The 23793-nt window shown below is 37.8% G+C and overlaps 1 protein-coding gene across 6 annotated transcripts in view; it reads left to right on the forward strand.

Annotated features, from left to right (window-relative positions):
• CDK5RAP2 (CDK5 regulatory subunit associated protein 2) overlaps positions 1 to 23793 on the forward strand; it is an 83948-nt gene that overhangs the window by 816 nt on the left and 59339 nt on the right. For 3 of the 6 annotated variants that reach the window (XM_010570998.1, XM_010570999.1, XM_010571000.1), the window contains exons 3-12: positions 1343 to 1410; positions 6708 to 6818; positions 8241 to 8317; positions 9695 to 9818; positions 12286 to 12437; positions 14512 to 14674; positions 16102 to 16155; positions 16579 to 16698; positions 17300 to 17392; positions 19127 to 19345. In XM_010570998.1, the coding sequence (XP_010569300.1) occupies positions 1343 to 1410; positions 6708 to 6818; positions 8241 to 8317; positions 9695 to 9818; positions 12286 to 12437; positions 14512 to 14674; positions 16102 to 16155; positions 16579 to 16698; positions 17300 to 17392; positions 19127 to 19345 (1181 nt within the window). Of the gene's footprint in view, positions 1 to 1342; positions 1411 to 6707; positions 6819 to 8240; positions 8318 to 8974; positions 9165 to 9694; positions 9819 to 12285; positions 12438 to 14511; positions 14675 to 16101; positions 16156 to 16578; positions 16699 to 17299; positions 17393 to 18576; positions 18679 to 19126; positions 19346 to 23793 lie in introns of those variants that run through there. The other 3 variants (XM_010571001.1, XM_010571002.1, XM_010571003.1) reach the window with 3 other exon arrangements.

Consider the following 23793-nt stretch of genomic DNA (forward strand, 5'->3'; position numbering starts at 1 on the left):
GGCTCGGCGCCTCCCCGCCTGGGTCGGGGCGGGGGGCCGAGCCCCTCACCGCGCCGTCCCTGCTGGCGGAGGAGTCCGCCCGCCTCCGCCGGGGGCTCGGCGCTTCGGGCGGGTCTCGAAAGCTGAGGGAAAAAAAACCTCATGCCTGAGGGAAAAAAGGCAGGAAACGGCTTTAAGGGACGCGGCTTTTTGCAAGCGGTGGCTTTTTAAGACTAGACCCCGCCAGCAGCTGCCACGGTTACCGCTGTCTGCTGCGTTGCCTGCGGTCATGGCTTTGAGTCTTAGGTAAGATGGTCAGCGGTTTTGTGGAGCCTGTACTTAAAATACTTAGAATATTCGGCAAGGCAATGCTGCTGTTTCTTGTTCTGCTGAGTTTTGGGGAAGTTGCATGCTGCGTGTCGTCAGGTTTTCCAGTTCAGCTCTTCAGAGTTACTTCCTGCCTGAACATCAGATCTAGACTCAGTATCTTAGCTTTTATCTATTCATGCGTTAAGAAGCCTTCCTATCTAGTTCCTGTTGAACAGAAGCTGTAATTCAGTACGTTTTTTCTATATGATGACCGCGTAACTATGTTCATCTTCAGGGTGGGAGACTTGCTTGAAAGACTTACTTTAAATGGCTGAATAGTACTGTTTTGAAACCTTCGATCTGTGTTGTTAACTGTTCCGTGCTCTGTTATGTAAATTTGAGGTGTATGTTTTTGATTTCTCTTTATGCGTGCATGTATCCAGCAACATAACTTGGCTGACTTCATGGTATAGATTGCGTAGGTAATTGAAACTAAGGAAGATCTCTTTGCTCGTGGAAGGAAGCAAATATAAGAAACATACCTGTGCTGCAAAATAATGTTACTGTATTCTGCATGTGCTCTAGGAAAGCTGTCTTGTGAAATTAATTAGAATGTCAAGATTTGAAAACCACTGGCTGATATTCTTTGGGTTATTTTCAAGACTCCTCTCCATAGTTGCGTAACAATTTTGGAATTACTTTAAATACTTTATTTTAGTTAGTATGAGAGTCAGTTTGAGTCCTCAGCTACCTCTTCTTTATTTCAGATGATGCGAGTGCTACGTGTTTTATACATCTTGGTTTAAATGTGTGATGTTGGAATTTGGGAGCTTAAGTGAGAGACAATTTACTGTGATCAGAAAGAAATCTAGATACCAACTACTTAGTAGCACTAACACGTAATGTAAACAAGGGGCAAAAAAATGCCTCCCTTGCTTCCCAAAAGGTGTTGTACTTTTATTATGTTTAGATTAAGGTAGGCCTTTGCTGTTTCTAAATTGTAGCCTAGTTTAGAGATTCTGCTGTCTGAACTTCTGTCTTCTTAAATGTCTAGTGTTACCAGATGTGGCAGAAGATACAGTCTCACCAACTAGAGCTCGGACCATGAAGGACTATGAAAATGTAAGCAGATTTTTAATATAAGACTTGGTGACAGCTTTATGGCCAAGATATTTCTAACATGCTGGCTAAAGGTTTTGCTCTCTGGGTCAGGTTCTTAGTTTGTGTCAGTCAACGCAGTTGATTGAATCTGTTGGAGGTGTGACCAGCTGGCAACCTGTGCTTTGAACCTCCATTTCTTAAGTATTGCTTTCAAAAACAGGCAAAAATTTGTTGTTGAGACTAGCCAACTGCTGGTCTTGAGTTGCAAAACAAAAATTGGCGTGCTCTGCTCAAAAGTTCATGCAATCACCAGAAACATAAGAAATTGATTTGCAAGTCTGCAATTGATTTATTTCAGGAAAACATCAAGTTTATTTTCATTTAGACTAGTACAGGATTTGGCTTTTTAATTCACTTACTGCTGTATAATACTTCTACCTTTATAATTATGTACAAGTGTGCTTGGAATACTTTTGTTGTAAAGGTCTAGTATCATTGTGACAATCCTGTAGATAAAACTGGTTTTGGGACTTACTAGAATATAAAGGAAAACATTAGAATTTTTTTTTTAAAAAAGACATTAATTGTATTTGTTTTTTAAATTGAAGAAGCCAATTGTTTATAACTTCTGAATGATGATTTGGTTGGGGTATAGCTGTGTTGCATGACAACTCCCCTGTAAAGTTTTAAATTGTTTAACTCAAGTTCTTATGATTGTGTGCTCTGAGATGACTGCTACAGATAAAGGCTGTGGCTTGTTATCTTTAGGATGTGTTCAAGTGTCTGCAGTTTTTAGTGTGCTTCTGTAACGTTGTTATGTTTGAAATGAGTGTTTCTTCTAAACTCTTTCCGTTTCTTGTGGGCTTACAGCCCTCTGAGGAGAAAGCTGTGGTCTTCGCTCAGAATTTAAAGCTTGTTTTGGAAAGCCTTGGTGAAGGATGTTTTTTACAGTCTGTATCTACTTCACTTTTTTGTTTTTGTATAGTGGCTGGGGTAGAAAGACACTACCTTGGCATTAGTGTACGCTTAAAATCTTTTACCGTGATATGTGCCAAAGACCTCAGCCTAGAATATAGATTCTGCAATGTTCATTTTCACAGGGGAAAAAGTTGTAGAAGGGAGGAAAAAAATCTGTTGTTTGTTCTGTGTGATATAGAGGAGAAAGGGTCTCCCCACACATCTTTGGATTCCCGATACGTACAGACCCTTTGTGTTAAACTGGGCTGTAATACTTCTCATAGGCTTTTATGCGTGCCAACAGTAGAATGAAGCTCAAAAATCCATTCAAGTAAAGGAAGAAGAATCCATTAAACACAATTGAACACAGAGGTATTTCTGTAACTTCTGTTTTTGAGTCTTTAAGATTGCTGGTAGCTGGAAGGCTAAACTTCAGAAAGGGAGCATTTACTTTCTTTGTCCTTTTACTATTTACCAAGCATCCAGTAGTAGCTGCGTTTAGATGCACTTTTGGACTGACATTGGAAGGCTGTTCTTATCCCACTTTAAACCAAATCTGAATTAGCAGGTAAAGTTTCTGATAGATAAAGTTTGCTGGCAACACCAAGCTGTGTGGTGTGGGCAACATGCTGGAGGGAAGGGATGCCATCCAGAGGGACTTTGACAGGCTGGAGAGTTGAGCCCGTGTGAACCTCATGAAGTTCAACAAGGCCAAGTGCAAAGTCCTGCACATGGATCGGGGCAATCCCAAGCACAAATACAGGCTGGGTGATGAGTGGATTGAGAGCAGCCCTGAGGAGAAGGACCTGGGTGGGTGTTAGTTGACAAGAAGCTCAACATGACCCAGCAACGCGTGCTTGCAGCTCCCGTGTCCTCGGCCACATCAAAAGAAGCATGACCAGCAGGTTGAGGGAGGCAGTTCTCCCCCTCTACTGTGCTCTCGTGAGACCCCACCTGCAGTACTGCGTCCAGATTTGGGGTCCCCAACATAAGAAGGACACGGACCTGTTGGTGTGGGTCTGGAGGAGGGCCACGAAGATGATCAAAGGGCTGGAGCACCTCTCCTATGAAGACAGGCTGAGAGAGTTGGGGTTGTTCCACCCGGAGAAGAGAAGGCTCTGGGGAGACCTTCTAGCAGCCTTCCAGTACCTAAAGGGGCCTACAGGAAAGCTGGGGAGAGACTTTTTACAAGGGCAGGTACTGATAGGACAGGGGGTAATGGCTTTAAACGGAAAGAGGGTAGATTTAGATTAGGTATAAGGAAGAAGTTCTTTATGGTGAGGGTGGTGAGGTCCTGGGAGAGGTTGCCCAGAGAGGTTGTGGCTGCCCCATCCCTGGCAGTGTTCAAGGCCAGGTTGGATGGGGCTTTGAGCAACCTGGTCTAGTGGAAGGTGTCCCTGACATGGCAGGGGGGTTGGAACTAGATGATCTTTAAGGTCCCTTCCAACCCAAACCATTGTATGATTCTATGAGGTCTCTTGCTCGGAGGTGGTTTGTGTGCGTATATATATATATTACTGCATGAATTTGCTGATATTTGAGGCTATGTTATTTATACAGGATATGAGAAGGAAGGTATGAAAAGAGTAGGCTCCTTGCCTTGCAGATCAGAGAGAACAGGATGGGTGTAATGACCCTTGAATGGGCTAAAGGGTGGATCCATGCAGAAAAGGTCCTTTAAAGTTTAGACCTGGAGAAAATGCTGAGCTAGATAATATTAGAGGTGTAGACTTTTTTTAGTATTTATGGTGGTGTCCCACTTTCTTGCAATATGGGGGGGACCACCTTGTGATAGAAAATGTGATTACATCGGCAAAGTGAAAGGCATCTCTAATTGAGGACCTCGTTATGGTGTATTAGACGTTCATGAATAGAAAGGGTGATTGGTATCAAGTTAGGGAACTAAGCAATAATATTAGTGGTTTTTTTTCTTGTCTCCCCAAACCCACTTAGAGTCTTGCTGTCTTGTCAAATGGCCTCTGTGGGCAAAAACTGTGTTGCACTGTGAAATGCGTTTTGCATAAAAGTGGCTCTATGCAGACTTGGAAAGGAGCTAAACCGAGCTGGGCAAGTGGTGTTTGCTACCATGCTGTCTGTGGTGTGGCATATTCTGTGTAGAGTGTATTTCATTGTCCTGTTTTTTCAAGAAGTGTCTGCTATTTCTCTTCTTTCATTCCTTTTTTAAATACAGAAATCAAAATGCATAAAGGAATTAAGACCAAATCTTTAAATGCGTAAGTCGACAGTATTGCCATTAAAATCCCTTTGCAGTGTGAACTTGTTCCTATTTTAAAGGTTGTCTTTTATTAAAGCTATAACTTTTTAATTTTAGCCTGCCTGAATTAACTTTCCTCTGAGAAACTGAATGTCAGAGACAACATTTGTTTCACTTCTTGGTTCATGATTGTGTAGTCTGTTTTGTTTGCTTTTTGAAAATAGTACCCTTAAGCTCTTTGGTTTAATTCTGTTGCCACTGAAACACAGGTGAGTAGAATTAAGGTATGCTGAGTTCTTTTGAAATTGTTTTTTCCTTTTGCCTCAGAAATGTATTGAATGTGTGAAGACTGACAGCTTAAAAAAACCAAACCACTAACCAAATGCTGTAAGGTCTGCTCTCGCTAGTTGAACATAGTACTGAACTTGCCAGCAAGATATGCAGGATCTAGCACAGTTCTGCAGCCTTGTTTTCTTTAAGAAACCTTTAATTTCTTTGCTTACTTGGAATAAGGATTTCAGCTTTGAGCAATATTCTGCATTGGGCTCTGACTTGAATTGAAATACAAAGTTGCATTGTTTTCATGCTTACATCTATTTGAATATTCCAAAATAGTCATTCCAGTTACTCAACATACCGCATGATACTCATGAGGTATCATGGTTTAAGCAGTTACAACTTGCATAGCTCAAGTTTTTATCCGCTACTGTTTGTGATCATCCAGTTGGAATTGCAGGGAAACAAAGATAAAGTTAAATATATGTATTGCTACTGTTTATAAAGACAGGCTTCTTTAGGATGTGCGAATGGGCCACAAAGTTTATGTAGTCAAGCATATTTTTAGTTGCTTGGGTGATAGTTGTGTGAATAACGACAAGGCATCTTGCTGGGCAAAGATTATTAGACTGAAGAATTGTTTGCAGATGCAGGTTCTGAGTACAGTTACAGAAAATAATTTTAGGTTTCACAAGCCAAATATTTTTAAGAATTGTATTGCTAATAATTTTTACAAGTGGTACTATACTGTTCTGGAAGTGCCTACATAAATATTTTATTAGTAGCTCTGTAACATTAGATTTCCTTTTGCTGAAAGCGTCTGGCAGGGGACACAAGTCTTATTTGAATGAATGTTTTATGCTTAGTATCTTTAAAAAAAATGTAGAGGGAGACTCCGTTCTTTAATGAAACCATCAATTGTGTTATTGCTTCTACTAGGAAGGTGAAAAATCATAAGCAATTTTTTCCCAAAGAATTGCACTGTGAAATATGGGATGGGATAAAGGTTTTATTGGTGTTCGATTCGGCTCACATGCCTTGTGTGCTTGTGGCTTTTCTTCCCATGAATAAGGCTACCATTGCAAGCTTTTGCTAAGCAAGTACTTCTGTTTCAACATGACATCTTATATTTTGTTCTAAGTTCTATTTTATAGAAGAAAGAACTACTTAATATTTCTAGATTTAAAAAACTCTCTTGGATTCTTTTTGTGTAAAGTCAGACAATGTTTTAGTACTTAAAGAAGGAATAGTCTAGAGCACTGTTTGCACAAAAGCATGTATTATATTTTTTAACAATACTATTTTATAATTATTTGCTTAAGTGCTAGTGTCTCAGAGTTTTGCAGGGCTAAAAATAAACACAAGCTAAATGATAACATCTTACACAAACACACAAAGTTTCTGTGTGTGCCAGTGTGCCTATATATCTTAAAACCAAAATGAAACTGAAAAACAAACCCCAAAACATTCAGAAGGGGTAGGCTGGAGTGTGATTTCTTGTTCAGGTTGGGAATGGAGGTGGGGAAAAGAAATGTTATGGCTGGGATGGGATGTTCTGTGATAAGTGCTGAAGCTATAGAAGCCAGAAACCTGTTGAAGGACTTGGAGTATTTGCAGCTCCCTGTGTGACACTATTTTGGAGGGAAGGATGTTCATTTTGACTTGGGTGTCATATGCTGTTATTAACACCTTCACAGTTTGAACGTGTGTCTGTATATCACCAACACATATGTACACATTTATGTCCAGTGGGTTGAATTTTAATCTCGCACTGTGGAGAGCAAAACCAAATGATAGTAGTTTTCACTCTTTATTTTACTTGGTTTGAAACACATGATGTAATTTGCTCATTTTCTTTCTTATTTCATAGCAAATCACTGATCTGAAAAAAGAGAACTTCAACCTGAAGCTTCGCATATACTTTCTGGAGGAGCGAATGCAGCAGAAGTTTGATGGTCCCACTGAAGAAATATACAAAATTGTATGCATTTAGAATAATTTAACAGAACTATATCTCTTTTTGAAGAGTTTGTTTTGTGGGGAGGTTACCTGTTTTACTGAACTTTTGAGTCTTTTTTTGTTGTTGGAAATTTTGGCATGATAACTTTATTTTATTCTGGCCTAATCCTTTTCAGTAATAACTAAGTTAAAATGACCATTGTAAGGTGTGGAAAAATTAGTTTCAAATGCATGAGTGTGCTTACTTATGGGACAGACTAAGAGATGTTTTGTTTCCAGTAAGTGGTTATGAATCTTCAGTAGTTGTGCTACTGAAATCATATACTGAATGGGTAATAGAAGAAGCAGCATGCTTCTTCTGAATTTGGCATGTAGTTATTCTGCTTTCTACTATCAGGCAGTTCAGTTCACCCCTCTATTCTTTCCTGGGTTTATCACGTCAGTACAGCTACTTGGAGGTTGTTTGGGCACTCCAGCTCGAAGTTGCTTCCTTTGAAGCATGTAGATAAAGTTATATTAGGATTGTGTATAGTTTCTAGTTTTATTGCTCTAAATTGAAAGAATGCGTATTTGTACAGGATTCAGGAAATCTGTTTGATTCCTGTGTCATTTTTGTAGAAGAAACTGATACCTTGTTAAGTTGGAAGAAGGATTTAAGTCAAGTGGTGTGTCTTGCATCCTCGTTATTTTAGGTTTGCAGATGATAGGAAGCATTTCTTACGCCCTTTGGTGGTGCCTGTGTTCTAGAAGGGCATTTTGGTAATGCAGTAGCATGTTATTTATAACAGATGTTTGCATCAGGTCTCTTTCCTGTAATAGGATGGAAACTTAAGTCTGTCTTGATGCTTGTCGCAGTATTTAAGTGCATAAATTGATGTTTAGCTAGGTCATGGTTTCAACTGAATATTGCTGATTGGACTTCTGTCCTGGTCTTCTACGCTGGTGTCTGTCTTGTAGTTGCTAATGTATTGAAATAGTATGTCAGCTTGCAGGCAAAGTAGTTCTTTGTACAATGGGTGCTTATGTCATGTAGTTTTCTCAGGCTGCAATGAAATAATTCAAAGATTATTAAAAACATCGATTGTTGATACAATCAGGTTTTTAAAAGAAAACAAAAAGAAAATACCTCATAGCTCAAAGAAAAACCATGCATGGAAGCCCTAGAAACTCCCAAGCTGATCTGCAGTACTCCCCGTTATAGTAGTTAAGTGTGTGTAGGGGATTTGTATTGCTTGAATACAATGGTCCTAAATGCTTTTTGAGATTTTGGAAAGTCTTGAACCTTGCAAAATATGTCCTTTAAAAGCTAAGTGTCTCTAGGCTGTTCTTAGCCCAATGGCACTTTATATTTGCTGGTCCGAGCAAAAAGTAATCTACGCGTTGCCAATAAGTTTTGGGTGTGACCTCTGAATTATTTCCAGACACTTTCATTCTTTTGTCCTAGAACATTGAGCTGAAAGTTGAGATAGAAAGTCTGAAGCGTGATCTGCAGGAGAGGGAGAAACTACTCATCAAAGCCTCGTAAGTACCAGTATATTTCTTGATGTCTGTTACTTAGGATTTCCAAGATCTTGCTTCTATTTGTTTTTTTTTTTTTTCCTAATGTTTTAGGAATATGAGGATCCCAAAGTAGAATTTTAAGGGCACTTATATAGAAATTGCTTCATTCGTTACAGAAATTACATGTGTGAATTCTTAAATGCACAATGGTGTTAATGTAGTTACACTGGATGGTGCAACTTTGATATTATCCTTCATTCTACTGTATTTTTCAGATAAATAAATGACTCCCTATTTGGGAGTGGCTTAGCATTCCTATTGTAGAAGTTAAGTTGAGAGCTTAATTGTCTCAACAGGTGAAGAGGTGGACCTTTTTTTTTTTACAGCACTGGATTGAGAAGATATTATACAAAACACTTCTTAGTAAGGCTGAGAAAACAGAACTAATCTAGAATGAATCTTCTGGTTTTTAATGATACAAAAATGAATACACTTAAAATTCTTGCTTTTCTGTTAGAACCTGTTTTATGAATAAATATTACTTATTTAAAAATTACATAGTGCTACATTGTCTTATGGCGTGGGCAAGGTGGAATATGCTTTGGGGAGGGAATGGATGACCATAGGGCTGACAATAGTCTGTTAAACTTCTTCCTTCTAGATGTCTGGTTCAAAACTAATCCAGGCTGGCAATGACTGACAGCTACTGACTGCTACATGAGCCTCAGTTTCAATGGAATTTTCTTTGTGTGGCCTACCTCACATGGCATTGAATTGTTACCAATTAGCCTTTTTTCAGTAGTTCAAAGAGGCCCATTTTCAAGTAGATCCTGAGGACCAGATTAATTTTTTTGTTTGTTCTCTCCAGGTAGCTGTCAAGGGGTATTGCTGGGCTTTGAATGGAACCTTGCACAAGCTCATAGTAGGAAGGAAAATTTAGGTAGAAGTCATAAACAAGTGGTCATCCTTTGTTTAGTAAGGAAACACTGGCTGTTCTTTTCTTACAAGGTATTAACAATTACTGAAAAAGCAATTGGAGACATCTCAGCAGCTATGTATCTTCAGTTTATTCCAATGCTGCTTTCCGTAGAAAATACGACTCTATCAAAGGCTTGATACTGTATTTGGAAGCTTTAAAAATGTGAAGGCAATATTACACATTTTCATCACACATATAAAGTCCTTGCTTATCCACTGTGACAAGGCTTGTGTGTGGAACTCTCAGATTATACCACCAAAATTGCTATATAGTGTGTAGAAGTTTGTATTTAAAAGTGACAAGCAGGCACAGATAAAGTGGAAAATACTTGCTTGTGCGTAGTCTATCAGCCGCTTGCACATTAAATGTTTTCCACTTTGATATGCAATGGGATTTCTATCTATATTATGGTGTTTCAGTAGAGCAGTTGAAAGCTTGGCCCAGGGTGGTGATGCTGAAATACAGCGTGTGAAAGAAGAGGCACAAAAGAAGATGCAAGAAATGGAAGAAAACCTGACTAGCAGAATAAAGTTTCTGGAAGAGGTGAGTGGCTGAAACTGAAGGAATAGTTAGAAATCAGTACTGTTTTTGTACTATTGTCTGAGATTTGATACTGTGATCTACCTATATTTTCAAAATCATTCCAGCTTTCCTGGAAAAATAGCCAGTTCAAAACAAACAAACAAAAAAAGCGCAAAATACTCCCCCCCCGCAAAAAAAAACCCCAAACAAAAAAACCAAGCAACCCCAAATCCCAAAACCCCAACCAATGAAAGGGAAGGTGATTTTAACTGCTCTTGAAATGTCAAATATGATGATAGCGGTTCTTCAGGAAATTCATACCTATTGGTGGTATTTAGGTACTTCCAGCACAAAGCTTTGATTCCTGAATTCCAGTGTGAGGAGGCTATGTTTTCAGAACCTGCAGTCTCTGTTTAGAGGAAGAGGGGCTGGATTTTGAAAACTTTTACTAATAAGGTCTAGGCTTCATAAATAGCTGAAACCACTCTGTAAGCACTCCTGTCATTTCCCATCTTTATGTGGGCCCTCAGTATTGCAGAGATTCTGTGGCTTTCTGTGTCTCCACTCTTGTGTGTTCATCATAGGCTGAGAGAGGCCACCTACTTATGGCAGCTTCTGGATAGGTGAACCAGTGGTTGCTTCCCCATGTTCTGCCTGCATGCCTTACACTCTGTTGTTAGATTGACCTTTATCTGCCAAATATTGTTGGCTTCTGCTGTCACTGTTATCACCTTGTTGCGTAACATTCTCCTGTTCCACAGGGTTATTCTTAACAGTGTCTTTTTTAATTCCTTGCTGTCTGTGGTTGAGACAGTTTATTCCTGTATTTATTGCTGAGCCATTGTTTATATCTTTACAGGGGAATTGCTTCACGTTTTCATCATTTTGTAGTGTAAAGGCAAAAAAAAAAATTTCTTTGTATTAATAACGTGCTTCCTCAGAAGAAAGGAGAAGTTCAGCTTCTTGTAAAGAACAAATTTGATATTGAATGGTCTGTGCTGGAAATGTTTGTGTCAAGTTCTAGAAATATATAAGCTTATGATTGTTTTGCATCATTGACTGTATACACTTATCTGGAGGTTTGGGATTTTGCAGCTGTGTTTGTGAGGGGGATAGATGTCTGGTGCTTTTTCTGTAAGTAAATAGAAGTAGCACAAGTGGATATATTCCAATATTTGCTTTCCCATCCCTAAAGACTGAATTGGTCATGAAAGGTATTGGTATCAGTCTCCTGGTGGTATTTTCTATCAGGATGATTTAGCAGCATTCATAAAGCAGTGAGCTCCTTCGAGGAGGAGGAGGGGGGAATCTCCATGACCTTTTTTTCAGTTTAGTGGAATTGGGATTTCTCAAAGCATTCTTTGTACTATTGGATAGGTAGAGAAGTTCCTAAATTATTTATTCTGTACCAAAACGGCCAGTCAGACTGGTGTTTCCCAGATCTGACAGGTAGAAGGGCAAATATTTTAATCTCATGGTGATATAGTATTTTCTGTAGCCTGAAGATAGTGTTGGCCTCTGACATTAATTTTATTATGCTTATGAATGTAAACACTGCTGAGTAGTATTAGTCACTTGTTTACGTAGCACCGTATAATTATGTAGATCCAGGTAACGCTAACAAAGATTAATTTCCTTCAGAGTTTTTGATTGAAAGATGAATGCTGGCAGAATAGCTTCTAAGGTGAGGGGTTGAGTGGTGAAGTCTAGTGGTGAAGGACCTTTTCCTCACCCTCCCCCAAAGAGATACGCTTTTTAGTATAGACTTTAAAGAGAGAGGGGAATTGCTTATTAGGCTACAAGGAGGCTTTTATTTCATAGAAAGCAAAATTCAGTGAGCCAGGAGGGCAGCTTACAATATAAAAATGAAGATCTGAAACAAATTTCATGTCGTGTATAACAGTGTGTTGTTTTGGTGTTCCCCGTCTCCATGAGTTGGGTCACCTGGAGGAAGTTGACTGGAATCTCTGGGTGTTATCTCTGTTTCCATTACTGTTCAAGAGAAAAATGTCTGGTTCGTACTTTATCAATTCTTGCAAAATATTATAAATGATGTTGGGAAGAGTTCCAATTAGCTACAGCGAGCCTGTGAATATTAATTTAATCTCTGATTGAATAAAAACCCCCTTCTTTAACCTCTTTAATTTAAGTGTAGCTATTCATTATGATAGTGGGAGGACAGTGGGACAAAGCCAAATTATAATAGCTAAATCTAAAGCCATAGCAAAGGGGCACTTTTTTTCCAGTTCTGCTATCAGTGAGGGTATTTGTTTTATTTCTTTGAGACAAACTTCCCTTCTTTATGTACCACAGAAAGTGGAAATGCAGACACAGAGTTCAAAAGTATTTGCGAAGCGCTTGAAGTACTTGGTAAAAGTTGCTAAATTAAACATACCAACATATGTTTGGTAGAAGAAACTTAAATATGTAAGAAGTTTTGTGAGCATTTTGTTCTTATAGGCATCAGGATTGTGTGTCTTAATTACAGAATCTTAAAGCTGCCCAAGAAGATGTGGAAAAAGCCATTGTGATCACGGAGAAGGAGAAAGCTCTGAGAATAGCTGCTGAGCAGAAACTTTCTTCAATTATGAATGCCCCTGCAAAGGATGTGGGTATGATTACAGGAGCTGAGAAGGACAGGTCAGAACTCTTGCCGGTGATGTTTTTAACTACTGGAATTCTTTATTGTTAAAGTGTGAAGAGTTGACATGGATGTAGGTTTTAATAGTTTGATCCTACCCTCAGATACATGAGTGAGTGTTACTGGCCATCTTATCTATTCAGCTATTAAATGAATAGCAACACAACAACTAGTTTACATGCTGCGTGATAGCAAAATCATATTTAAAAGTTGTCTGAAAGTGTAAAAGGACCAGTATGCATGTGACATGAGCATGTCCTACTTTAAAGCGTCTTTGTAACTGTGCTGACTTACGTTCTGCTTGCTGCTTTCTTGAACCATTGCTGAATAGAACTTGACTCTACCATTTGTGTTCTCTTGCTGCTTTCATGGTGTTCATGTACTCTTCAGTCCCAGTGATGTATCTGTTGAGGTTGGTAAATATAATGGAAAGAGAAACATAGTGTGTTTCAGCTTCATGGTTTTGATTGATTGTGCTTTGCAAAGCACTGGCTTTGCTTTGTTTGGCAGGTAGTTGGAAGAGTTTGTGAGGTGTTCAATAACTTTGGGTGGGGAAAATGTATAAACTCAAATCTCAATAGTTTGCAGGATTTTTATTTTTTTAGGTATGTAGGGTAAAACGCATGCCTGGCAAGCCTTCCAGTAAAGCTTAGTTAGTTTGAGGATGTAAGCCCAGAGTGAAGATCAAAAGACTGTTATGATTCCTTATACTTTGGAGTATCCTTTCCTGTCAGTTTGTGACTGAACCCTGCAGGTAACTGCTCTGTGAGTAACTGCGTAATTGGTCTACCCTGGTAACAGACAGTTATGTTGGCCTGAGGCTTTCATTTCATAGGTTTTATATTACAGTAGGACCAAAGCAAGGTTTGCAGTGTTTTCCAGACAGTTTTTGTAAAAGCATACAGATTGAAAACTGCAAATCTGAAATCTACAGTGGCATAAAAATTATACAATGGTAATTATAACCTGGCTCTCAAGTTATCTCCTTCCTTTACCCTTTCTCTTTCCTGTCTTCCTCTTTCTGCTAGTCATCTGTGTGAACACAGATGCTCTCCTGAGTGACTTGAGCTGGGAAGGAGTTATAAAACCAGTCCCTTTCAGAGGTGCTTTAGTTGCTAGCTCTATAACTTGTGTGAAAACGGTGCTTAAAGCGTGGAAACAAATTGTCAGGATTGGATCACTACAGTGGAGTGAAGGCTGTGTGGAGTATGACAAAGAATGTCTGGTGTGTGTCCCCCTCCCCCAGCCCTGTGATCTAGTGTTAGCAGGATCTTCTACAATTACATGCTGGTAGATCAGTGTAAGTAGTCACAGAACCACAAAAACATAGCACTAATGGAAGAAGAGAATATTTGACTTCTTGAAGTGAATCAAATATTAATGTGCAGTGCTTTAAACTTGTGTGGGAGTAGCAAGCACATCTGGAATTCATATTCTGTTAAAAAGATACTTCCACCATCTAGGCTACAAAATACTAAGAGCATCACAACTGGCATCTTAAAAAAACCCCAAACTTTCTGGCATATAACCCTTATGTCTGTCAGAAAACTCAAGCTTCGTTGTTTTTATCAGTTGGAATACTGAAGTGTCAAGATGTGTATTGACCAAAGAAGGTAGCGCTGACCTAACTTTTTGTTGTGCTTATGTGAAATGAGAACCAGCTTAGGTATTAAGTATAAATGAAACTAGATGCGTGAGGGACACTTAGTGATGGCACGTACGGATACGGTGTTGTATGTGCTAAGAAGTGAAATAGATTGATAAGCTTTTTGTGTGTGCTATAAAGGACAATGTGACTAAAATATTGAAGCTTAAGTGTTGACACTTGAAATGGTACTGGAGGAAAGTAAGAATGAGCGCTTTGCAGGTAGCTCAACTCTGTTGCTTGCTTGAAAGGTACGGCACCTTTTCTGGTTTCTCTGGTGGGAGAAGGGGTTGTGAAACTACTGCCCTACGTTTTACATGTATTGTCTGGAATCTTCACCTAGGAAAGTTGTCTACAAGATTTATTGCAATGGCTGGAGAATTGGTGGTAGATGATGCAAGATTAATATTAAAATCTTATAATTTTAGACTTATAGAGCAACTGAATCTGTCATTGAAAAGTAAAGAAGCTATAATTCAACACCTTGAAGAGGAAAAGTCTCAAAGTGGATCTTATGATGGGAACTTATCAGCAGAAAAAATCAGAGAACTTACCATTGCTTTGAGGCATGAAAAAGATAGTGAGATAGAGGTGAGGAAACTGACTGAACAGTTATGTTATAAATCTCATGTGGTATAGGATTTTAAAGGATTCGTGCATGACGTTATGTGAGTGAGTTCAGCCAGTTTTTTAAATTATTATTCTCCACAGTTATTCCCTCCTTCCCTTCTCCATTTCCTTAACGTTCATTGGTTATATTGTGGTTTGGTGGTCAATATTCATCCTTGTTATCCATGCTTACCATTCACTCAATGAGTGGTCATGTTTCCCATTGATTTTATGCCTGTGTTATAGGTTCTGTGCAATTGCTTTACAGAAGTTTATATAAAAAAATGTTAGATGTTAATAGATCCCTCAATAGCTGACATAACTTCTATAGAAGTCAAGAATGTGACTAGAGAGTTTATTTTTGGGAGCTATCTCTACTGTTATGGTCTGGAGAAAAAGCTGTGGTAAGGGAGGCAGGCATAAAAAAAAGTCTCTTGAAATAAAGTGGAAGTCTAGCCTTTAGCTTACAAAAGGTGTTAGGAGTCAGTCTTTTATTTCACCTGGCTCTTAAACAGAAAGATAGATATCCTGAAACCTGCAATGTGGAAACAGGTCTTAAAGCATGTTGTCTTCCCACCCGACCCCTTAAAGCTGGCGGAATTAAGAAAAGTAATCATGGAGGCTGTCATGCTTCTTTGAAATTTTCTTCCATTTTGTTCTGGAACTTAATATTGATCAGTACCTATACACTTTTTTTGTTTATGTCAAGAATAGACAAGAGAACCTTCTACAATTGGACTGATTAGTGGAATTAAAAGTTTTCAGTTCTGGGTCTTCTTGCAATTAAATCAATATGTGTCAGGAAGAGCTACCCTGGTTTCACAAGAGTATTTGTGTGTCAAGGTGAAAATAGGGTCATCTTTAATCATTTCATAGGAGGTGGATAGACTGTATGATCATTTTTGGATGCAGAAATGGAGAAAAAAATCTGATTAATACCTTTGCACAACTCTGTTTTTATATATGGTTACTTTTTAAAAAAAAAAATTCTGTGTCCTCCCTAAGGAAAAGTGCTAATTAAAATCTCCCTTGATAAAAGCATCTTTCTGACATAGATAAATGTCACATAAAAATGCATTTTTATTAACTCAGCGAGTACAGTTGTCGTGTCTCATGGAAGAACATTGTGTGTGTTTTTTTGGTTTTTTTTTTTGTTTTGTTTTTTTCTTAATTGGGACAGGCTCATAGTGTGCCCAGGTAGATTTGTAGACTTCAAGGAAGCAACTGATTCAATATATTCCTCCCAAAAGGTGTATACTAAGTTGTTTTTCATTTTGGGTTACTCCCCCCCCCCCTTACCACGCCCAAGGTTTTTAAGCTCATTTTGCTTCATTTTAATGCTTAGTGAGTTACATATGTATTTAGAATGAATTATTTAGTTGACTGTAATAACTGTTGTGTTCTTATAGGCTATTAGAATGGAGCTTAAAAATGAAAGAAATTCCTTTGAAAAAAAAATTCAGGTAAGTTCTGGTTTTGTTTCTGTTTCTTCAACCACTTAAGTGCATGTTGGCATCTCTTCTGTTATGCAATCATAGATGCAGAGGCCTTGACTCGAAAGGAAGCAAAGCAAGTCCTCTGGTAAATTCTCTTTTATGTTAGATGACAGGAAGGCTCACCTTGTTTTTGAAGCAATTTTCAGTAAAGCTGATGGGCACACTCATCAAATATTGAAGCTGATACTCATGGCCAGCCCATGAGATTAGGCTTCTTATACTATATTCCAGGCACATCTTTAAGATGATGACTTGCATTTTGGAACTATATTTTATGTTAGTAGTCTGAGTAATAAGATATAAGAACTCTTGAGAGAATGTACTTATTAATGTGCAGTTATAGTATCTCTTAGTGGGAAGTTAATGCAACTTTCACATAATCTAATTTAGTCACTTCAAGAAGAGCTACAAGAGAGAGAAAATGAGCTTGCTGTAGAAAAGAAGAATGGTTTGAAAAGGGATAAAACCATTCAAGGGCTAACTGTTGCATTAAAAGCAAAGGAAAAAGAGGTATGATGATTATGATCTTACTGGTTTGTTGAACTATCATTGGGAGGAAAATGTGTGCATTGTGTATGTGGCAAGGGTTGACTGATCTCACAGTAACCATTAGGAGGCTTCTAGTGGGTCCTTAATCACTGCTGTTATATCTGTAAGCAGTTCTGTTTATCTAGAGTTTTGGGTCTTGGACTGGAGGAGAGAGAAAAAAGGGACTTAACTGATACTTTCTCCCTTAAGAACTGTTTTCAGTTACGCAGTGATTTTTATCAGCTCTGAGCACCACTTAAAAGGTACGAGAAGCATTTTATGTTGTTAAGTGGAGCTGTCATAAAGACAGCTAAAATAGGAGAGGTCAACGTCAGCTGAAATTCAGATTTTGTGGACGAATGGGAAATATTGAACTTGAGTGATAGGCAATCTAGTGTGTGTTGTATAAGAACAAGAATTTCTTTATGCAAGATTTATTATGATGTATTTGGTGTTTTTGTTCTTTAAAGTATTTGTTTTGTGTAGTTGGATGAATGGATAATGAGATGGGATAGCTATTACTGAATCACCATCCCTTGGAAATAACTCTTTCTACATAGTATTCATTTTACTTTACTTAAAGAATGAGGAGCTTGGTTCTGAAATTGAAGATCTAAATGCTTCATTGGCTAAGGCAAGAGAGGCAACTCACAAAGCACACATCCAAAAATTCAAGGTAAGAAGCAAGCAGTTAATGTGGCTTCCCCATCCCTGCTCCTTCCTTCTCCATAATTCCACGCAGCGCGTAGTGCTTTGTATCTTTGAAAGCAGAGGAATGCAAATTAATTTAAAATGTTGTTTAAAGTGTTTAATTTTTCTTACTTTGAAAAAAGTTTCCCAAATGAAATTATTTAAATGATAGTGTTAAAATGTCAGATTACTTATCTTGTTTCTTGAGGCTTTTTTCTTCTATAACAACTGAGAATTATTAAGGGAGATGTGTAAAAGCAAAATGAGTTAAAAATAAAGACACCACTAGTTGTGGAGCTGAGATGATATTGAGCTTTCTTTGTTGACCCAAGAATGTTTTGGTTTTTCTTCCAAAAGTATGGTAACAGCACACTCTTCATGTTAGCAGAGTTGAACTGGGTATGAGACACTAGTTTGGATTTATTTATAATAAATGTGAAACCACTGTTTATAACATAGTGGAGTGTTGTTTGTGAAAATGTGATTTAGTAATGCTTTCATGTGTGTGGAGGAGAAGAGACTTTATGATGATAATTTATGCATTATATAGGTCTTAAAATATAAAATGGGAGAAAGTAAGAATTTGATATTAAAATAGACAACATAATGTCTCTTGTAATGTTTTCAAACTCATCTAAAAATAAGTCTGATAAAACTAACTAATACTGATCAGAGGCAGTGATAAATCTTCCATTATGATGTTTGTTCATCCGCTTGGTCTCTTAGCTCAGCAGGAATGGAAGAGGTTGATGCACTTGCCTCCGAAGTACACAAGCTTAAAGCTTTTGTGACTGACTACTGTTTTTTGATTTCAGAGTCTAATGGAGTAGTAATGTTTAGTTCTCGCAGAGTACCTCCATTTCTTCAAAAGCCATTTATTTTACTGAAGCCCAAATTTTAAGTGTGCTCTGTTGAGAAAAGTATATCCTGTTTATTCTTCAGGTCATTTTGGCCTGTGTGTGAATCTATAGCTTATGTTTGCTTTTACATACCATGGGAGTCCTGCTCTGAAATATTACTCTGATTTTAACCCTTTTATTTTTATGAGAGCTTGATTATTTTTGAAAAGTTCTAGGTTTAAAAAGTGTACAACTAATCCCTCCTGTCCACAGAATCCATATTGCATGGTGGGTGACAGAGCAAGCCTTTCTCCTCATTATTCTGCTACTTAGCTACAAACTTGAGTTGAAGGCAGTTCTCTGTGAGTAGATCATGCTGCATAGCCCACTACTCCTGTCATCTGTGTTGTGAACTTCGAGGCCAGTTGTAACAGTATGTGATGGGGAAGAACACAAATCAGACTTGCTATTTCATATAAAAAAATATGCTTATGACTTGGTAACTACTTGACCTAGTCTGGGATCAAACTGACCCAAAAGTAGAAAGCTTTATGTAAGAAGAGCTTTGGGAACCAATAATAATATGATTTAATTTGCACTATGGAGTCCTTTGCAGGTCAACCATTATTTAGTTCTTAGATAACTAAGACTTTGTTATCCTGCGCTGGATGCAATTGAAAGCTGTTAAAATAGTTGAGAAAATTTTCAGTGTAACGGTTTCCCTGTTGTGTGAGTAACTGTCACTTCACTGTATTTTTTGCATCACAATTTTGAAGTACTGGAAAGAGGTGCAGGGGAGTGGGTTTGGACGGAACAGCGGTAAAGAGTTCAAGTCTCCACAGAATACCCTTATAGACCTTGAATATTGCTTTATGTTTCAGGGTGCTGAGGATTATCAAGCTCTCTTGATGGAAAAAGAGACCCTCTTAGCAGAGCTGCGTTCGGAAAACCTTACAAAGGATGCTGAGAATCGTAAACTACAAAGGAGGATTAAAAGGACCGATCAAGAGCTAAATGATTTGAATTTAGAAAGAGAGAAAATGGAGAAGGAGCTGGATGAAGCACAACTACAGAAGAGCAGAAGTGACAAAACCATTAATGTTATTATCACTTTTTTTTTTATTTCATACAGTTTAAAGATAATTTAGCACTTCTAGCATGTCCTTTTCTAACAAATTTAGTTCTTTAATTTGAATAATTTTTGGAAAGGTAAATGCATTTGCCTAAAGCCAGTGTTCAAAAGAATGTGGCCAAGAAGATTGAGGAAAATTCTGGCACATAGTCTGCACAGAAAAATATTTTAAAATAAATATAATTTTGATAGTCTTGGGTCCTAGAAAAAATCATTAGCCTTTGTAAGTGGTAAATGGTTACTCTTGGTTTCAGTTTTTCTAATGGGAGGACCTGAACATGCATGACTGTACTTTTTATATTTCTGCTGTATTTGTCTTGTTACGTGTCTATACAGTATCTTAAATTACACTACTTTTAAATTTAACTTTCTTTTAAATTCTAATGCAGAACAGGAGTAAGTAGCCAGTTGTTGCAACTTTAAGCCAAACTTCAGCTTGCTTTTTGCTATCATAGCAGGGTCACTGTAAAGGCTGTATACTTAATAATTTCTGCTTGTAAAATTCCCAAAGCACAGGATTAGTTGATCACAATTTAACGTAAAAATGATGTGCTGTATCTGTTCATTAATTTTGTTGCTTCATATTCTGTTTAGGGTTTTTTACCTTGCTGTAGGCGTTTAGATAAGCACTTCTGCTTCCAGCATGCACAGCTCATGCAACAAAGTGAATGATCTGGTTTCTTCTTTTCTTCCTTTGAAAAAAGGATGCACCTTCTGCTGAGTGTTTGACATAAAATGTACTTTTTCACCTGTATGACTCGTCACATGGATTTTTCTAAAGTCTTCTCACCATTGCTTCCATTAGGGGAGCATTTACATAAAGAGTAGAGTTCTGCCTGCATGCAAAGTCTGTTCCTCTTCAGTTAGGGATTAATCTCCTGCTATATTAAATTACATAAAAGATTAAATGAGCTTTTCTGTATTCAGTGGATGTTTTGGTTCAATTATTAAATAAGGATCTTAATAAAGCAGGTATATGTGGAAATTGCTGTTCCTGCAATATCACTTAAAACCAGTAGAGGGTTCTCTTTACCTACAAACAAATAAGTTGTTCTCCCCCATCTCCTGCCCCCAATTTAACTTGCATTTTTGGTTGATTGTCAACTGTGGTTAGGCTGCTGTCACAAAGTCTCTATCTTTGGTGTGCTTTGAAATTTCTTCAGGGTGTTGAGGTTAAGGAGAGAAAGAACAGATTGCTTCTGTCAGTAAAACAGCCACAAAGAACATATTTTATTGATTTAAAGTATTTTATATTTAACTGTCTTCTCTATTCAGAACTTTTTTCATCTTTCAGGGGAGCTACAATATAACTCTGTATAGGAAAGACAGGAAAACCAGGACTGAGTAGGGAGTTGCCAGGCGATTCAAAGTTACTTGTATTACAGAAGCCTATTTGACTCCATTATGCTCAAGTTTTTCATGTAAATGACTAGCTCCTTGGGGAAAGCATTCCTGCCAAAAGATGAGCAGTCTTAGAAAAATTATATCCCTAACCTATTTCCTGCTCCTTGCAGAACAGCTGCTTCAATTTCAAAGTTGCTAGTACATTTGGATATAGCAACATTGCCTGTGAAATGTTGCCCATTAAGTAGTAGATATGTGGGAGTAAAAAAATATGCTGTGATATTTTGCTCTTTGACAAATAGAAAACCACTTCAGTGATCTGATGCAAACTTTTTATGAGACAGCCTTAAAAATTCTGTTCTATTTATGCCCCAAGATACCTATTTATCAGTGTTTCTATTCTGTTAGAATAAAACTAGCAACAATGTGCGTAAACTGTAGAAAATGCCCTCAACATCTGTAATGAACTGCTGTCTTAGCTCTTCACTCACAGGGAAATTTTCAATGACTTTTCATATACTGTAATTGGGATGATCCAAATTTTTGCATATATCTGTTTTTAAAAAAAACAAAACAAAAACCTTAGAGATCCAGAAAAAGTACTTCTGCCCTGTTGTAAACCCAGTTTGTCTGGAGATGAGTTGGGCACTACTGTCCTGGGATGGAAGAAGGTTAAACTAAATTAAGACTGCTACAGGTGAGCTGATCATCCAAATCACAGTGCCCTGTATGAGGAGTCTTCTGGAGCAATGGGCGTAGATGTTCTTGAATGATGTCCCTGCCTCAGGGTGGGCAGATGCCCTGGCTTTTTCCTAGGTCAGCTTTAAAAGCAAAAACTCTCAGTTCTGTACTTCCCAGAAGCTGCTGTTAAGCAGTAGTTCAGCATCACTTTTTAAGCTCTTTGAAACAAGAAACTTTGGGTGTATATTCTTAAGTACAATTGATGAGGAAGCGACATCAAGTCATCCTTAATGTTGCTTGTGTCCACCATGTTACTATGTCTATAACAGATTCAGTGCTTCTTGATCGAAGAGTTTGTTCAAATTTACATGATTAAACACTTTAGGCCTGGAGAGAGAATGGATACTTAAATGTAGACAATTAGAGTGTATTTACTAGGTATTCATATTTGATCAGTTGGTTGGGGAAATGCAGAATAACTCATTAGGCAAAATTTATTATTTAGTCTTCCTACCTCTAGTTTAGCCCAAGAGGGAGGTTTTGGAGCTTCACAACTTAATTATTCACCAACCTGTTTTCCATCTGACAAGGAGGGGGAGGCATCTGCTTCAGTCTTCTACATTATAGTGTTTCACATTCATTTTTCTTAGTTCAACTGTCATTAATCATAGGACAGTCCCTTGGGAAAAAGATTGGCAGAGGGAATTGTAAAGTTTATGCTCCGAGAGCTGTAGGTACTATATTATCCTTGCAACTCAATGTATAGAAACCAATAGATTTTCTCCCAGACAATTTGAGTGGTCAATGAGTTCAAGCAACCTGCTATAGTGATGGATAGTTTTGTGCGTTACAGAATTTTAGCTCGTGCAAAGAAGATAATTTTCAGTCTCAACTCTAGCTTGTTTTGGAAAGGGTTTAGGGAACTCTGGGGGCAGAAATAGTAGAGGCAAAGTATCTGCAAATTGCAAATCTCTCGCAGGCTTTTTTACTTGTTCCACAATTGTTTGCCTTGGCAGTCCACCTCTTTCCATAAACCTAGCAGTAATATTTAAGCTGCTTTAGAGGCAGAAGAATAGTTTCTGTACCTGACAAGTTTTGTACACAAAGATGGCTGAGATTAGATAATAGGGAATGTAGTAGTGTTATTGCAGCAGCATCTTTTCTATCTGTGCGTGCCTATCATCTTTTCTTCTTAAACCTGTTTATGGTGTTCATAAAGAGAAGTTGAAGAGTATTGGTCACTTGAAGTTATAGGACAGGTCAAAAGTGTTCCTTTGACGCTTAGTTACCTAATGGGTAATGTATTCACTTAAAGCCTCTCAGTGGTGTAATAGTTTAAAAACAACGTAAAGATAGAAAGCCAAGGGTGAACTTTGCAATGCAGTCAAAATCATAACACTGCAGTTGATCCTTTGCTTCCAGTTCATGTATTGTATCTGAACAAGCTTAATGTGACCCACTTGAAGCCGAAAGACTTTGCAGTTATCAGACCGTTACACTACTTTCAAAAGACCTGCACTACACTGCAGTTTATAGTTAGTAGTTAGGAAGAAATAGAAATATATTTGAGAAACAAAACTTGGACCTGATTCTACAGTTCTTTGGTTTTCTTAGTCAAGGAAGTAGTTCTTTTGGTCCTGAAAAAATTACCTGTATTAGCTTGCAGAACTGAAGCCCAAGCTTAATCATTCTTTGAAACTGAATAACATTTGAGGGTTTTTTTGGGAGCTATTAGGGATTTCTTAGCTGCATCCTGGTAATGAAGCTAAAATTAAGCAAGTAAACCAAAAGGCATTGTAAATGACAATTTGTATTTAATGTGCAAAATAAACAGAAGTAAAACTGAAGTAGTAAAATGATGTTAAGGGTTTGATGTGAACCTGCATGAAGCAAGGTAATTAAGTCAAGAAAAGGACATAAAACAGTTTGTAAAGAGATTGCAATTAAAGTGTCACTAGTACTGTTTCTTTGTACTTAGAATAAGAAACAACTATTGAATTTTAAATCCCAGTGGAGGTAAATGTAAAGTTTATAGGTGACTACCATATGTACAAACTATTTAAAGGGCTTATGATACTTCAGAAATGGGCCCTTTTTGGGAATAAGTGGAAAACATTTATTTTAAGATGTAGGCTGTGTTACCTGGTTCTTTGGGTCTGAAGAGAAGTTTAGATAGTACAAAGTCTATTATAAGTTTTAATTGTTTAATTTTAGACAACAGCTCCTTTGTTACAAGTTTCTACTTCTCTTTTTCCGCACGTTCAATGCAGTAAATGCTCTAGATCTTCTTGCAGAGTAAAAGCTTAAAAATGAGGCTAGTGTATATGCAAGCTATGCCTCCTTCAACTGACGGTGTTGAAACTTCCAACAAATTGGCAAAAAAGTTTGAAG

Source organism: Haliaeetus leucocephalus, unplaced genomic scaffold (assembly GCF_000737465.1).
Source record: "Haliaeetus leucocephalus isolate CR32 unplaced genomic scaffold, Haliaeetus_leucocephalus-4.0 Scaffold306, whole genome shotgun sequence".
NCBI classification, from domain to species: Eukaryota; Metazoa; Chordata; class Aves; order Accipitriformes; family Accipitridae; genus Haliaeetus; species Haliaeetus leucocephalus.